Raw genomic sequence first — 17,894 nt, 5'->3', positions numbered from 1 at the left:
CACTGAGTCATCACGGAAACAACTTGGCGAATTTGCGCGCACGTCTTTCATTACAAAATGTCCTTAAACAGTGGAATGTCCGCATAAAGTCCTCATGCCGGCCTGTTCTGAATCTTCTCTGTTCTCTCACGACGTCCTGGGTGAATTAAGCCTTAAATTAGAATGTTTTCAGGTCGAAACAGGCCGACGACGGTGCCTGGAGGCGCTGCGCGATGTCCCGCTCCATGGGAAGTTCTTACAGCGACAGAAACGCCCCATAATCTCTCATCAGTCATTAAACTTTTCACCGAAAACCAGCTTAATTTCTTGAATAGTGTCCACTCGGATATCCCTCACAGGTCCAGAAAAAATGTTGATAAAGCAACGTGCGCCGTCCGCAGCGGTTATTCGGACAAAGAGATTCTGTGGGGCGGGGTGGAGCACTCCTCACTCAAGGCCTGCCCACAGGTGAATGACATCACCGACACTCGTGAAAAAACTCACGCATGCGCATGAGGGTTCAAGCTTGTCTGACGTAAAAACATATGAATCAAATCCATTTATTTTTTGAAAAAATAAAAAGGACTGCTTTTTTCATCACAGACCTCGTATTTTAATAAATGACCTTTGAGAGAAGATTCCAGATGTATTCTCCGCTGCACAGCACACACAAGACAACCTGCAGCTTTAGATAATTTCTGTGTGATTCTGGGAGCGATGAGAGAATGGTTTCATCATCCAAGTTCTGAAAGCAAATGCGTCATTGGCTACAAAATGATTATTTTATATAGCGTGGCATCCAGTGGGACATAACGGGACGCACTGGCACAATGAATTGCGCGGCAGTGCAGGGATCAAATTTGTGCAAGTGTCAAGGCGACTTTACCTTATCATCCAATTATGGCAGCAGAGTGCAACTCGCTGATAATGCGCTGTCCGCCATAGGTCGGCTGTGGCTACAGAGGACGCGGGGGAAGTTAGCGGCAATACTGGATCACATGTGGAGCTTCTTTGTTTAACTAGAAAATACAAGAACACATATTAGCAAGTCAGTTACGGTTGGTGTGCCCGATGACACAAACACACACAGTGGGAGAAGGGGCTTCATTGTGCAGCCCTGCTGTGCTGAGTGACTGTAGCGTGTGCTGGGCAACAGCTGCTGTTACATCCCACCCCTCACACACACATACACGTCCTCCCCTCCTCACCTCCATGTTTTCGCTCACACTGGTCTAAACATCAGGACGCCAACATTCACTCATGCACTTACATATTCAGTCCTTTATCACTTATTGCATTGTTGCATTCCTGTTTTCCTCTCTCTCTTTCTTTTACGTTGTTCCCCCACTTTGTTTTGGTTTAGTGTGTGTGTCAGTGTCCATTCAACTCCCCGGTTACCTCTGCTGACAGCTGTCTCCACACTGTAACCCTTTCACCGAGCCGAGCCTCTCTGAAAGTTGAGATGATGTTTCACACGTTTTGAGAAGGATCCAAAGGCTTTGAAGGGTTAAGTAGGATTCTACATACCTCAGGCAGAGTTTATGTTTCCATTACTGACTTTTCTTCCTGGTGGGCCTGTTTGTCATCAGTTGCAGCTTCTGTTGCCGATTCGACCTCGTCTGCAGCTCATTACAGCGTGCCACCTGTTTGTCCTGAAGCTAAAACACACACACACACACAAACACACACAGAGAGTGTTTGTTGAGGCAACTGGGGTTAATCAAACAGGAGTGTCCGTAGCGGAGCTGACACAGCACAGGGGCCGTCAGCATCCCTCCTGTGTCAATGGCATCCTTTGTCCCCGGGGCATGAATTTCTTTTCCTGCAGGTTTTGGAACAAGACAGACAGGTGGAGCTTTTGAGAAGCCCAACAATACACTGTAACGCATACGGCGCATCCAGAAAGTATTCACAGCGCTTCAATTTCCACATTTTGTTATTCCAAAAATGCCATAAATTCTTTGTTTTTTGCTTTTAACCCTCAAAATTCTACTCACAACACCCCATAATGACAACATGAAAAGATTTTTTTTTTATTTTCGCAAATTTATTAAAAATAAAAAATTAAGAAATCACACGTACATAAGTATTCACATCCTTTGCTCAATACTTTGTTGATGCACCTTTGGCAGCAATTACAGCCTCAAGTCTTCTTGAATGTGATGCCATAAGCTTGGTGCACCTATCTTTGGCAGTTTTGTCCATTCCTCTTTGTAGCACCTCTCAAGCTCCATGAGGTTGGATGGGGAGCGCCTGTGCCATTTTCTGATCTCTCCAGAGATGTTAAATCAGATTCACGTGTGGGCTCTGGCTGGACCACTCAAGGACATTCACAGAGTTGTCCTGAAGCCACTCCTTTGATAGCTTGGCTGCGTGTTTACTGTCCTGCTGAGGCCCCAGTCTGAGATCAAGAGCACTTTGTAGCAGGTTTTCATCCAGGATGTCTCTGTACATTGCTGCATTCATCTTTCCCATGATCCTGACTAGTCTTCCAGTTCCTGCTGCTGAAAAACATCCCCACAGCATGATAATGACACCACCATGCTTCACTGTAGGGATAGTGCCTGGTTTCCTCCAAACATGACACCTGGTATTCACACCAAAGAGTTCAATCTTTGTCTCATCAGACCAGAGAATTTTGTTTCTCATGGTCTGAGAGTCCTTCAGGTGCCTTTTGGCAAACGCCAGGTGGGCTGTCATGTGCCTTTTACAAAGGAGTGGCTTCCGTCTGACCAATCTACCATACAGACCTGATTGGTGGATTGCTGCAGACGTGGTTGTCCTTCTGGAAGGTTCTCCTTTCTCCAAAGAGGAATGCTGGAGCTCTAACAGAGTGACCATCAGGTTCTTGGTCACCTCCCTGACTAAGGCTCTTCTCCACTAATTGCTCAGTTTAGACAGGCAGCCAACTCTAGGAGGATTCCTGGTGGATCTGAACTTCTTCTTTATGGATAATGGAGGCCACTGTGCTCATTGGGACCTTCAAAGCAGCAGAAATGTTTCTGTACCCTTCCCCAGATTTGTCCTTAGAGACAATCATGTCTCAGAGGTCCACAGACAATTCTTTTGAGTTCATTATTGGTTTGTGCTCTGACATGCACAGTCAACTGTGGGACCTTATATGTAGACAGGTGTGTGCCTTTCCAAATCATGTCCAGTCAGCTGAATTTATCACAGGTGGACTCCAATTAAGCTGTAGAAACATCTCAAGGATGATCAGTGGAAACAGGTTGCACCTGAGCTCAATTTTGTGGTTCATGGCAAAGACTGTGAATACTTTTGCACATGTGATTTCTGAGGGTTTATTTAAATAAATTAAAAAAAAATTCTTAAAAAAAAACAAACAAACCTTTTTTCATGTTGTCATTATGGGTATTCTGTGTAAACATTTGAGGAAAAAATTAATTTCATCTATTTTGAAATAAGGCTGTAACATAGAAAAAAAAAAGATCCATAAGAAAACAGTCCAAAATCTTGGTTTTATTTATTTATTTATTACCATACACACAAATTAGACTCATATTAGATTAAATTTATTCATGCAGCACCAAATCACAGCATAATATGCTCTACATGAGTAAACTTTCAATCTTACCAACCCCATGAGCAAGCACACTGGCAACCAGGAAAAATGCCCTCGGACTGTTTTTTGATTATCAGAAACAAACTCAAGTAGATCAGACTCAATGGAGTGACCATCTGCTTTGGCCATACTGACAACACACACACACACACACACCACAATTCAAAGTAGTGAATTGATAATGTACTTGAAATGCAAAAAAAAGTCACATGGTATTCTAAAATACTACCTTACCTTACATGTGGACAATGAAAGAGACAAAGAGCTTGTTAAACTTTATAAAATATTATGTTATGTTTACAACCCCAATTCCAATGAAGTTGGGACGTTGTGTAAAATGTAAACAAAAACACAATACAATGATTTGCAAATCCTCTTCATATTCAATTGAATACACCACAAAGACAAAATATTTAATATTCAAACTGATAAACTTTGTTGTTTTTGTGCAAATATTTGCTCATTTTGAAATGGATGCCTGCAACACATTTCAAAAAAGTTGGGACAGGGCAACAAAAGACTGGGAAAGTTGATGAATGCCCAAAGAACACCTAATTGGAAACAGGTGAGTGTCATGATTGGGTATAAAAGGAGCATCTTCAAAAGGCTCAGCCATTCACAAGCAAAGATGGGGTGAGGATCACCATTTTATGAACAACTGCATAAAAAAATAGTCCAACAGTTTAAGAACAATGTGTCTCAATGTTTAATTGCAAGGAATTTATGGATTCCATCATCTACAGTCCATAATATAATCAGAAAATTCAGAGAATCTGGAGAACTTTCTACACATAAGCGGCAAGGCTGAAAACCAACATTAAATGCCCATGACCTTCGATCTCTCAGGCTGCACTGTATTAAAAACCGATATCATTGTGTAAAGGATCTTACTGCGTGGGCTCAGGAACACTTCAGAAAACCATTGTCAGTTAACACGGTTCGTCGCTACATCTACAAGTGCAAGTTAAAGTGCTACCATGCAAAGCGAAATCCATACATCAACAACATCCAGAAACACCACCGCCTTCTCTGGGCCCAATCTCATTTGAAATAGACAGACACAAAGTGGAAAAGTGTGCTGTGGTCTGATGAGTCCACATTTCAAATTGTTTTTGTTACTCGTCGACACTGTGTCCTCCGGACAAAAGAGGAAAAAGACCATCCAGATTGTTACCAGCACATGGTTCAAAAGCCAGCATCTGTGATGGCATGTGATGGTATGATGGTGTGTTAGTGCCCATGACATGGGCAGCTTATACATCTGTGATGGCACCATCAATGCTGAAAGGTACATCCAGGTTTTGGAGCAACACATGTTGCCATCCAAGCAACATCTTTTTCAGGGACGTCCCTGCTTATTTCAGCAAGATAATGCCAAGCCACATTCTGCACGTGTTACAACAGTGTGGCTTCGTAGTAAAAGAGTGCGGGTACTCGACTGGCCTGCCTGCAGTCCAGACCTGTCGCCCATTGAAAATGTGTGGCACATTATAAAGCGCAAAATACAACAACAGAGACCCCGGACTGTTAAAGTCATACATCAAGCAAGAATGGGAAAGAATTCCAGCTATAAAGCTTCAACAATTAGTGTCCTCAGTTCCCAAACGCTTATTGAGTGTTGTTAGAAGGAAAGGTGATGTAACACAGGGGTAAACATACCACTGTCCCAGCTTTTTTGAAACATGTTGCAGCCATCCATTTCAAAATGAGCAAATATTTCCACAAAAACAATAAAGTTTATCAGTTTGAACATGTCTTTGTGGTGTATTCAATTGAATATAGGTTGAAGAGGATTTACAAATCATTGTATTGTGTTTTTATTTACATTTTACACAATGTCCCAACTTTATTGGAATTGGGGTTGTACATTTCTATTACTTATTATTATTATTATTATTATTATTATTATTATTATTATCATTATCATTACGATTACACCATGGGCGTTATAGAATACTGCAGTTTCAAAACCTGTGTATGTCCGGTACATATGGTATTGACAATAAAGCTGACTTTGACTTATGGCAATACTGGATTAAAATAACAGTAAAATGTCTGTATTTAGCAGGATTTACAATGCCAGAGGAAAATGATGTTCGTTCAACACATTCTGATCATGTTTAAGTTTTTTAATTCACCTATTTCATCACTAAAGCTTTACTGCTGCCAATATGCAATATGCAAAGCACCTAGTAGGGGGTGAGGGGGAGGGTTGGTTATCATTTTGTGAGCTTGATATGGGCTGTTAATCATGTGAGGCCACACCCTCCCTCATTACACAAATTCATATCACCTGAGAAAGCATAAATCCCAAAACCAATCAGGTTTATAGAGCTTGGATTTGAAAAATATGCATAGATTTGATGATTAGGTTAAAATAGTCACGTGCCTCATAATTGTACATTTATTTTGTGGTGATTAGCATGTGCAGGGTACACATCACCCCTCTGATCCCTTTCATTTTGTTTTTGTTTTTTTTTATGTTACTGTTACTGTCACAGTCTGTGTCATATCTCTCCTTTGTGTTTCCCCCTTCATTATTTTTTTCATATTAAAAGTGGACGGAGTAGTGAGTCTTTGCTGCAGTATTATAATTGCATGAATCCTTAATCTTATGAGTCTGTGTCTCATACTAAAGTGATATTTACAGATAAGGAGTTTAAAATTTTATTTTTAATGACTACAAAGCCCTTTTGTGAGTTCAAATGATGCAAATAAAATTTGATTGATTGATTGAGTGCTCCTTGCATGGCCGATACACAACTCTGTGTTTTCATGCCATCAAACAGACGGTAAATCTTACACATTTTGCTGTCAAATAATTTAAATTCATTACAGTGTTATTAAACCCTCTGTGATGGACACTGAGCTGTTATCTCTTCGAAGCTGACAGTTAATTCCACCCTGATGTGCGAACAGCAATTAATACCACAACACTGCAGGATGATACACGCCGGCTTCATATGGCGGTAACAGGGTGTTATTTGCACCCTTCATTTACTCCCCCACATTCACGAAGGGGCCACTTATTAGGCAGAGATTTGAACTTGAGTTTTAGAGTTGAACACAGCAGACGCTCTCTTCTGTTATTATCCAAGAAGGAAATTGTCGGGACGCCAAAAGACAGACAAGGCTGAAGATGAATTTGTGCCAGACGGGTAAAACCGCTCGTTTAGCTGTCTGTTTTCGCTGTCCGTCTGATGCGGTGTGTCTGTCTGGATCCACTGTAGTCCCGCACACACAGTGGGATCCAGGTGTGTGTGTGTGTGTGTGCGTTGTTCACTGGCCTCTGTGCTGACAGCTATGTGGCACACCAAACTCTTGTTTGGCAGACACACGGAGTGCACGTGCATGTGTAAGCTACATGTAGAATTTGGGGCGGAAAAACGGACAAGTCAGAGTGGTTCAGCTAAATTCTGCAGCCTGTGTTTGTGTAAGTTTTAACGTAAATCACATAAGCGCATACGTAAGCAGAAGGATGTTTGTTCTGTACTCAGCGGGTCTGTGTGGATTAGTGTGGATTTGTGCGTGTGGAGTGTGTTTGTATTGTGCTGAGAGTACTTATTCGAATTCCTCCGTGTTGACACTTGCGGCATGTTTTTGCTTTAACATTATCAAATCAAATCAATTTTATTTATATAGCGCCAAATCACAACAAACAGTTGCCCCAAGGCACTTTATACTGTAAGGCAAAAGGCATACAATAATTACAGAAAAACCCCAACGGTCAAAACGACCCCCTGTGAGTAAGCACTTGGCGACAGTGGGAAGGAAAAACTCCCTTTTAACAGGAAGAAACCTCCAGCAGAACCAGGCTCAGGGAGGGGCAGTCTTCTGCTGGGACTAGTTGGGGCTGAGGGAGAGAACCAGGAAAAAGACATGCTGTGGAGGGGAGCATTACAACTGTATTCTTCATTCATTACTTTTCTCCATCTTTAACCACTGTGTTCCAGTTTTATAATTATTTTAATGTATGAAGCTGAGCTTTAAATTAGCTTTGGGGGAAAGTTAATTGTAGTGTTATTATTTTAAGTTCCACAGCAGTCACTCTTTTCTGCTCTGACATTTGTAGGAATTCATTGTTTACTGGCATGTTTAGCAGCATTCATTTGAGAAGTATGTGTTTATATGCTTTTGTTCATGTGTGTGTGTGTGTGTGTGTGTGTGTGTGTGTGTGTTGTTTGTTTGTTTGTTCTATGACTCCTCCAAAGTGAATGGATTCATTTCCACTAATCTTACTGTGGGCATGTAGGTTGACTCTGGAACTGACCTTAAGGAGTTTGTTTTGGCAAAGGTCAAGATTATTGGGTTCATAGGTCAACATTGTAGTTTATCTTTCTGTTTGTTCTCCTGCCCCTCTTAACTCCTTTGGCTAATTTCCAGCAAAACTGATCTGTGGATGACAGTCAGCCCCAGAATTGTCCTTAAACTTAAATGGTTTGGCTCCCAAATACCTCTCTGAGCTTTTGACTCCTTATGTTCCGGTCAGATCAGTGAGGTCAGAAAGCCAGCTTTTATTAAATGTGCCCAGATCTCGATTAAAAACTCGGGGTGATCGGGCTTTTTCGGTGGCTGCGCCTAAACTCTGGAACAGTTTGCCTTTGCATATCAGAGCTGCTCCATCTCTAGAGTCTTTTAAGTCTGTTCTTAAGACTCATTTTTATGCTTTCGCTTTTAATACAATTTAAGCTGTGTGTGTCTGGCTTTATGTGTTTTCGTATATTTTGGAATTTTAATGCTTTGTTTTGGTGGTATGGTTTTTGATATTGTTTTTACTGTGAAGCACTTTGGGCAGCTGCTGTTGTTGTAAATGTGCTATATAAATAAAATTGCCATTGACATTGACATTAAAGTGTTTGTTTTGGGAAAGGTCAAAGTCATTGGGTCAAAGGTTAAAATAATGATTTTTCAATTGGATGTGCACCAATTTTGGCAAAGTCATATATGTAGGTGAATTCTGGAATTGCCCAGGTCATTTCAAGTTTACCAAAGTTCAGCCTTTGGGCTTAAGGTCATGTCTGCTTGTCTGTTTGTTGGCCCAGTTCCTGTTGCTAAGTTCTCCCATATTTTTATGTCACATAAGGTACATCCATCAGTCCATTTCTAAACCTACTTTTTACAGTTAACGTCAGTGGGGGGGCTATCCCAGTGGTCACTGGGTGAGAAGCAGGGTACATGCTAGACAGGCCACCAGTCAATCGCAAGACCGAAAGTTACAGACAGACAAACTCATTCACACTTTCATTCTGTCAGTTGTGAGTTACCAGTTCACCTGCATGTCTTTGGAAGACATGCAAGAACCCATGCAAACACGGGGAGAACATACAAAATCCATACAGATAGGTTCACGTCAGAAGTGAACCTGTGAGTCAACAGTGCTAACCAATAAACCACCGTGCCACCCATATCAGGTAAGGTTCATGTCATAAGGCCTTTGAGCCAAGCTTCTCCCCAGATTCCAGTGAGCCACACAGTGGCCCATACTGTCTGCATGCCCACAGGTAATATTACGTACTGTACTTTTGGTGATGATTGTTGGACTGCATACATTCTCTTGTGTCGCTGCATTTGTACAAGCTCTGCTCAGGTGGACAGATGCATGGCAGAGACGGCTTTCTCTTGCCAACTGATCCCAGCTGCTTGCTAATGTTTTTTGGCTTAAGATTTAAAGGCAACAGTTGCCTGTGCAGCTGACCTGTCACACATCAACAGAGTGCATATTAAAGTTTGTAGCCAAAAATGCCGCATACACACTGAGATGATTGATAAAGGTCCTGATTTTGTGCCTGTTACTTTTAATAAACAGCAGCAGTTTTGGTGGCCACCAGTTCCAGGCTTTGGAAATAAAAGAAACTGATGCAACACATTAATTTCAAGTTAAATGCAACTTTAATCACACATAAACAGAAAGAGAAGGAACCCATTTCTGCCTTGACCAAATTCAAATTTCCACTGGGTTGTTTGGATTTTCATGGGTCGTGAGCATGCGCATGCTGTCACATTATTCATTTCATCCTCCTTCTTTGTTAAATTATTCCTCCCCTTGTAGCTTACCTTTGTTCGTTGAGTTAGTTTGTTGCATAAGCTCTTACGGTCTTTCTGTGCTTAGTTTTGTTTCCATAAGCATTTTAGAGCAGTGTACTGGTTTCTCCTCAGTTTTATTTTCAGTTTCAGGCGCTGCATCCCTTCTCTTCACGTCTCCACATTGTTCCTTCTCACGTTCTCTTGGTGATCTTAGTTTGTACTAATCCTTCTTTATTTTGGCACAATGTTTTGGACCATTGTTACAGTTTCTGTGTGTGTCACTATTTCCGGGATGAGTTGTTCACTTTCAAGTGTGCCAGCACACTATTTTATGTCTCTTTGTGTCCTCTGTCATATTCAATCAATCAATCAATTTTTTTATATAGCGCCAAATCACAACAAACAGTTGCCCCAAGGCGCTTTATATTGTAAGGCAAGGCCATACAATAATTATGTAAAACCCCAACGGTCAAAACGACCCCCTGTGAGCAAGCACTTGGCTACAGTGGGAAGGAAAAACTCCCTTTTAACAGGAATAAACCTCCAGCAGAACCAGGCTCAGGGAGGGGCAGTCTTCTGCTGGGACTGGTTGGGGCTGAGGGAGAGAACCAGGAAAAAGACATGCTGTGGAGGGGAGCAGAGATCGATCACTAATGATTAAATGCAGAGTGGTGCATACAGAGCAAAAAGAGAAAGAAACAGTGCATCATGGGAACCCCCCAGCAGTCTATGTCTATAGCAGCATAACTAAGGGATGGTTCAGGGTCACCTGATCCAGCCCTAACTATAAGCTTTAGCAAAAAGGAAAGTTTTAAGCCTAATCTTAAAAGTAGAGAGGGTGTCTGTCTCCCTGATCTGAATTGGGAGCTGGTTCCACAGGAGAGGAGCCTGAAAGCTGAAGGCTCTGCCTCCCATTCTACTCTTACAAACCCTAGGAACTACAAGTAAGCCTGCAGTCTGAGAGTGAAGCACTCTATTGGGGTGATATGGTACTACGAGGTCCCTAAGATAAGATGGGACCTGATTATTCAAAACCTTATAAGTAAGAAGAAGAATTTTAAATTCTATTCTAGAATTAACAGGAAGCCAATGAAGAGAGGCCAATATGGGTGAGATATGCTCTCTCCTTCTAGTCCCCGTCAGTACTCTAGCTGCAGCATTTTGAATTAACTGAAGGCTTTTTAGGGAACTTTTAGGACAACCTGATAATAATGAATTACAATAGTCCAGCCTAGAGGAAATAAATGCATGAATTAGTTTTTCAGCATCACTCTGAGACAAGACCTTTCTGATTTTAGAGATATTGCGTAAATGCAAAAAAGCAGTCCTACATATTTGTTTAATATGCGCTTTGAATGACATATCCTGATCAAAAATGACTCCAAGATTTCTCACAGTATTACTAGAGGTCAGGGTAATGCCATCCAGAGTAAGGATCTGGTTAGACACCATGTTTCTAAGATTTGTGGGGCCAAGTACAATAACTTCAGTTTTATCTGAGTTTAAAAGCAGGAAATTAGAGGTCATCCATGTCTTTATGTCTGTAAGACAATCCTGCAGTTTAGCTAATTGGTGTGTGTCCTCTGGCTTCATGGATAGATAAAGCTGGGTATCATCTGCGTAACAATGAAAATTTAAGCAATACCGTCTAATAATACTGCCTAAGGGAAGCATGTATAAAGTGAATAAAATTGGTCCTAGCACAGAACCTTGTGGAACTCCATAATTAACTTTAGTCTGTGAAGAAGATTCCCCATTTACATGAACAAATTGTAATCTATTAGACAAATATGATTCAAACCACCGCAGCGCAGTGCCTTTAATACCTATGGCATGCTCTAATCTCTGTAATAAAATTTTATGGTCAACAGTATCAAAAGCAGCACTGAGGTCTAACATAACAAGCACAGAGATGAGTCCACTGTCCGAGGCCATAAGAAGATCATTTGTAACCTTCACTAATGCTGTTTCTGTACTATGATGAATTCTAAAACCTGACTGAAACTCTTCAAATAGACCATTCCTCTGCAGATGATCAGTTAGCTGTTTTACAACTACCCTTTCAAGAATTTTTGAGAGAAAAGGAAGGTTGGAGATTGGCCTATAATTAGCTAAGATAGCTGGGTCAAGTGATGGCTTTTTAAGTAATGGTTTAATTACTGCCACCTTAAAAGCCTGTGGTACATAGCCAACTAACAAAGATAGATTGATCATATTTAAGATTGAAGCATTAAATAATGGTAGGGCTTCCTTGAGCAGCCTGGTAGGAATGGGGTCTAATAAACATGTTGATGGTTTGGATGAAGTAACTAATGAAAATAACTCAGACAGAACAATCGGAGAGAAAGAGTCTAACCAAATACCGGCATCACTGAAAGCAGCCAAAGATAACGATACGTCTTTGGGATGGTTATGAGTAATTTTTTCTCTAATAGTTAAAATTTTGTTAGCAAAGAAAGTCATGAAGTCATTACTAGTTAAAGTTAATGGAATACTCAGCTCAATAGAGCTCTGACTCTTTGTCAGCCTGGCTACAGTGCTGAAAAGAAACCTGGGGTTGTTCTTATTTTCTTCAATTAGTGATGAGTAGAAAGATGTCCTAGCTTTACGGAGGGCTTTTTTATAGAGCAACAGACTCTTTTTCCAGGCTAAGTGAAGATCTTCTAAATTAGTGAGACGCCATTTCCTCTCCAACTTACTGGTTATCTGCTTTAAGCTACGAGTTTGTGAGTTGATGAGATACTCTATCTCCCTTACAGAGTTTAGGTAGCTACTCTGCACTGTGTTGGTATATGGCATTAGAGAACATAAAGAAGGAATCATATCCTTAAACCTAGTTACAGCGCTTTCTGAAAGACTTCTAGTGTAATGAAACTTATTCCCCACTGCTGGGTAGTCCATCAGAGTAAATGTAAATGTTATTAAGAAATGATCAGACAGAAGGGAGTTTTCAGGGAATACTGTTAAGTCTTCTATTTCCATACCATAAGTCAGAACAAGATCTAAGATATGATTAAAGTGGTGGGTGGACTCATTTACTTTTTGAGCAAAGCCAATAGAGTCTAATAATAGATTAAATGCAGTGTTGAGGCTGTCATTCTCAGCATCTGTGTGGATGTTAAAATCGCCCACTATAATTATCTTATCTGAGCTAAGCACTAAGTCAGACAAAAGGTCTGAAAATTCACAGAGAAACTCACAGTAACGACCAGGTGGACGATAGATAATAACAAATAAAACTGTTTTTTGGGACGTCCAATTTGGATGGACAAGACTTAAGAGACAAGCTTTCAAATGAATTAAAGCTCTGTCTGGGTTTTTGATTAATTAATAAGCTGGAATGGAAGATTGCTGCTAATCCTCCGCCCCGGCCCGTGCTACGAGCATTCTGACAGTTAGTGTGACTCGGGGGTGTTGACTCATTTAAACTAACATATTCATCCTGCTGTAACCAGGTTTCTGTAAGGCAGAATAAATCAATATGTTGATCAATTATTATATCATTTACTAACAAGGACTTAGAAGAGAGAGACCTAATGTTTAATAGACCACATTTAACTGTTTTAGTCTGTGGTGCAGTTGAAGGTGCTATATTATTTTTTTCTTTTTGAATTTTTATGCTTAAATATATTTTTACTGGTTATTGGTGGTCTGGGAGCAGGCACCGTCTCTACGGGGATGGGGTAATGAGGGGATGGCAGGGGGAGAGAAGCTGCAGAGAGGTGTGTAAGACTACAACTCTGCTTCCTGGTCCCAACCCTGGATAGTCACGGTTTGGAGGATTTAAGAAAATTGGCCAGATTTCTAGAAATGAGAGCTGCTCCATCCAAAGTGGGATGGATGCCGTCTCTCCTAACAAGACCAGGTTTTCCCCAGAAGCTTTGCCAATTATCTATGAAGCCCACCTCATGATTTTGTGAACCATCATGAGTCTATGATGGTTCAGTCCAGCCTGAGCACTTCTCTGTGTTTCTAGTGATTGTAGTGAATATTCCAGTGTTATAGCTGCAGTGTATCCAAAAAGTATTCACAGCGCTTCATCTTTTCCACATGTTGTTATGTTACAGCCAAAATGGCTGAAATTATATTTTTCCTCAAAACTCTCCACACAATACCCCATAATGACAATGTGAAAAAAGATTTTTTTTTTGTTGAGATTTTGCAAATTTATTAAAAATAAAAAAATCTAAGAAATCACTTGTACATAAATATTCACTGTGGAATATGCCATGTAGCTCAAAATTGAGCTCAGGTGCATCCTGTTTCCACTAATCATCCTTGAAATGTTTCCACAGCTTAAATGAAGTCCACCTGGGGTAAATTCAGTTGATTGAACAAGATTTGGAAAGGCACACACCTGTCTACATATAAGGTCCCACAGTTGATAGTGCATGTCAGAGCGCAAATCAAGCATGAAGTCAAAGGAATTGTCTGTACACCTCCGAGAGAGAATTGTCTCAAGACACAAATCTGAGGAAGGGTACAGAAACATTTCTGCTGCTTTGAAGGTCCCAATGATCACAGTGGCCGCCATCATCAATAAATGGAAGAAGCTCGGATCCACCAGGATCCTTCCTAGAGCTGGCCGCGCGTCTAAACTGAGTGATCGGGGGAGAAGGGCCTTAGTCAGGGAGGTGACCAAGAACCCGATGGTCACTCTGTCAGAACTCCAGCATTCATCTCTGGAGAGAGAACCTTCCAGAAGGACACCCATCTCTGCAGCAATCCACCAATCAGGCCTGTATGGTAGAGTGGGCAGACGGAAGCCACTTCTTAGTAAAAGGCACATGACAGCCCACCTGGAGTTTGCCAAAAGGCACCTGAAAGACTCGTAGACCACAAGCGACAAAATTCAGCATCATATTGTGGGGATGTTTTTCAGTGACAGGAACTGGGAGACTAGTCAGGATTGAGGGAAAGATGAATGCAGCAATGTACAGAGACATCCTGGATGAAAACCTGCTCCAGAGCGCTCTTGACCTCAGACCGAGGTGAAGGTTCATCTTTCAGCAGGACAATGACTCTTAGCATTTTCAGATCTCTGTAGAGATCTGAAAATGTCTGTGCACCGACGCTCCCCGTCCAACCTGATGGAGCTTAATAGGTGCTACAAAGGAATGGAAAAAAACTGCCCAAAGATAGGTGCGTCAAGCTTGTGGGATCATATTCATGAAGACCTGAGGCTGTAACTGCTGCCAAAGGTGCATCAACAAAGTATTGAGCAAAAGGCTGTGAATACCTATGTACACGTGATTTCTTAGTTTTTTATTTTTAATAAATTAGCAAAAAATTCAAAATAATTTTTTTCATGTTGTCAGTATGGGGTGTTGTGAGTAGAAGTTTGAGGGGAAAAAAATGAATTCTCTCTATTTTGGAATCAGGCTGTAACATAACACAATGTGGAAAAAGTGACTTTCCAGATGCACTGTAAATTAATACAAAATGCTTTTGGTTGCGTTGTGTAGTCATAGTATTGTTGTTTTGCACAGATGGCAAAAGGGGTATGTGCAATATTGGTGTATCAAGTTATGTGCAATATGCATGAGTTATGGAATTCTGTCATGGCAGTTTTATTTGTGCAGCTCTTGGAGTCCAAGACAAATTTCCCAGAAGGGACAATAAAGTGTATTGTATTGTATTATTCATCTGCTTACTCCAATTAAGGGTCATGTGGGGCTGGAACCTATCCCAGCAGTCACAGGGTATGAAGCAAGGTGCACCGTGGGCAGGATGCCAGTCTGTCACACGGCTATGTACAGACAAACACATTCACATCTGTACACACACACCTACGGACAAGTTTACAACGAACTAGCTTTTTTATTTTTGTAAAAACAAGGAATCAAAAAGTGTTTGTTCTTGACATGCTCTCTTCTCCTTTGGCAAAGAGCGTATATGTCCATCTCTCTCACACAGGTTTCATTGGGGTACCATGCAGATCACAAATTAGCTCAGTGGGCGTGTCGTACAGAATCAAGGAAATAGTAAAGACATGGATTCGTCACAGATGTAGCTATTAAGCTGTAGAAGGAGAACATTTTTAGATCAGAAGAGTTCCTACATATGCAAACATAGAATCGTGGAACTCTGAGCATGTTTACCATTTAAGCCCAACCACGTTTAACTATAAAACAAAAAAAAGGGGGGGGGGGTGGCAACCAAAGCCTTTTATCTTTGCTAAGAAAAATGCAGTTTAAAATGGCAATTTAAAAGAAAACACAATAGAAAATGTGCAAGTTTCTAGTAATAAAATGAAACACTCATACCTCAACAGCCAAGTGTTTGTTGGCCTCAACTAAAAGCTTGGTTTTTGCAAATGAACATCCTCAAATGTAATCCCACATCACTTACTTAGAAACCAGTGTTGTGATGTTTACCAGGTGGGACCCTGAAAGTTTAATGTGCTTTCAGGTAACTCAAGTGCCCATTGAGTCATGTGAGCAGTACGGGACGTGTGGCGAGTGCCTCAGCTCCGGAGACCCCCACTGTGGCTGGTGTGTCCTGCACAACATGTGAGTATCATCGTCCAGTCTGACAGCATGCTGACATTGTAATCTGACATTTTCTTTCACACGCAAACTCACAGACACACATTTTGCTGTGTTTCATATCACAACAATCACATGTCTATTTGACATTCAATTCCAGGAGTTGCAGCAAACTGCTAACTGTGGAAATCAGGAAGTGCTTAAGGTTACAGTGAGTGTCGAAGGTGTGAGTGACACCTGCTGGCTGCATGATGATATTGCATAAGAAGTAACAACTAATGAGCAAGACAGGAAAAAGAAGCTTGAAAGGGGTGTTTGTATTATATTTAGGTGGAGGTATTTATTGTAAAAGTGAAATAATGGTGCAGACATTCTGCCAGGTCTGCTTTTCTCACTCTCTCTGTCTCGTTCCCTCTATTTTTTTAAGTGCATGCATACTTTCATCAGAGTGAGCTTTTCTTTGAACCTCCCTATCCGCACTCCCCGTGAATGCATCCCGTCTCTTTAAAGGTAAAGCTGAATATTTATGCCCGTGAAATCATCATTATCTCGATGGCAGCCCCTGCAAAAGTGCACTTAAAGTAATTTTTGTCACTCCAAAGCTGGGACAGGACAAATAATTGCCCAGCGACGAGGTAATTCAGTGAGCGGCAGCAAAGGCTCTGGATTCTCTGCAGTCTACGTGCCTTCACACAGGGATCGTTTACCACAACATTAGCCTCCGCGCTCAGCTGTTAATCACGTGCTTATGTGCAGGTGGAGTAAGGAGGGAATAACTGGATGATTCAGGTAGGATTCCGCAGGGAGTGAGCAGAGTTTGGGAGCGGGTGCGCTGCCCAATGCAGCTGTGAGGAAGGTAACAGCTGCACGTCCTCTGGTTTTTGTGGCCTCACATAAACGCTCGCACGGGGGCAGCCATACTGTACCGTGAAGTGAAAAGGTCAGCGCCTGGTTTCAGATCAGATCAGCCATCTGTTCTTCCAGCGCCGTGGACCCTCGTGCCACCTGTCTCTGGACCTAATCCCCCTTTCGGTGTCCTGACCCTGCAACGAGCATGGCAGGACCCCTGTCGGCATCGGCTGAGTTACCGCAAAGAGACAAAGAAGTCACTCGAAGCAGGACAGTAGTTTACTGCTGCTCGTGGGCTCCTGCAGTCAGGTCCATAAGTATTTGGATAGGGGCACGATTGTTGAAAAGAAACTAAACACAGGGCCGGTGCTAGCCATTTCAGAATTTGTCAGTGCAGTTCTCTTTATTTCCAAAATAACTTCTCAATACTCATTATTAAATTAATATTGAGTTATTATTTTAATAATTTATTAATGTCTTGAAAATGGCTGCAAATAAATAATTTTCCATTAACAATGGTGCCGGACATGACAAGAAATAAATATAACATTTAAAATAAATAATACACTGCCATTATTTAAAAAATGTAATTAATAACTGCAGGCTGTAGTTAATTAATTAAACTCCTCTCAGGAAAAAAAAAGTTAAACTTTTTTCATGTTTCAGCTTTTAACACAAGATTTTGTGCTTTTTTTTTTCCAATTTAGATCATTGTTAATTCAATTCTCTTTGTATTTTTGGACCATTTCATCAGAATCTGGATTTTGAAATAAAATGTTCAATTATACAGCAGTTAAGGCTTATTTAACATCAGTCAGCATAAGTGGGAATTTAATCGCACGTGGAATTTAAAGCATCAAGTGTTTCAGAGCCCTGATCATTCAGCTCTCTGTAGCCTGATTCCAGAAAACATGATCCAGGTGAGGTCACACTAGACAATATTAAAGTGATGCAGCGGCTTAAAAAACAAA

The 17,894-nt window shown here is 41.1% G+C and overlaps 1 protein-coding gene across 1 annotated transcript in view; it reads left to right on the top strand.

Moving 5' to 3' along the window:
- The window catches only part of plxna2 (plexin A2), a 694,900-nt gene that overhangs the window by 389,268 nt on the left and 287,738 nt on the right, over nucleotides 1–17,894 (top strand). Inside the window, 1 exon segment of the mRNA XM_034173103.1 lies at nucleotides 15,998–16,098. Coding sequence (XP_034028994.1) covers nucleotides 15,998–16,098 — 101 coding nt within the window.

This window comes from Thalassophryne amazonica, chromosome 6, assembly GCF_902500255.1.
Source record: "Thalassophryne amazonica chromosome 6, fThaAma1.1, whole genome shotgun sequence".
In the NCBI taxonomy this organism is placed as follows: domain Eukaryota; kingdom Metazoa; phylum Chordata; class Actinopteri; order Batrachoidiformes; family Batrachoididae; genus Thalassophryne; species Thalassophryne amazonica.
Note: the sequence above shows the minus strand (reverse complement) of the source record. Positions and strands in the feature narration are given on the sequence as shown.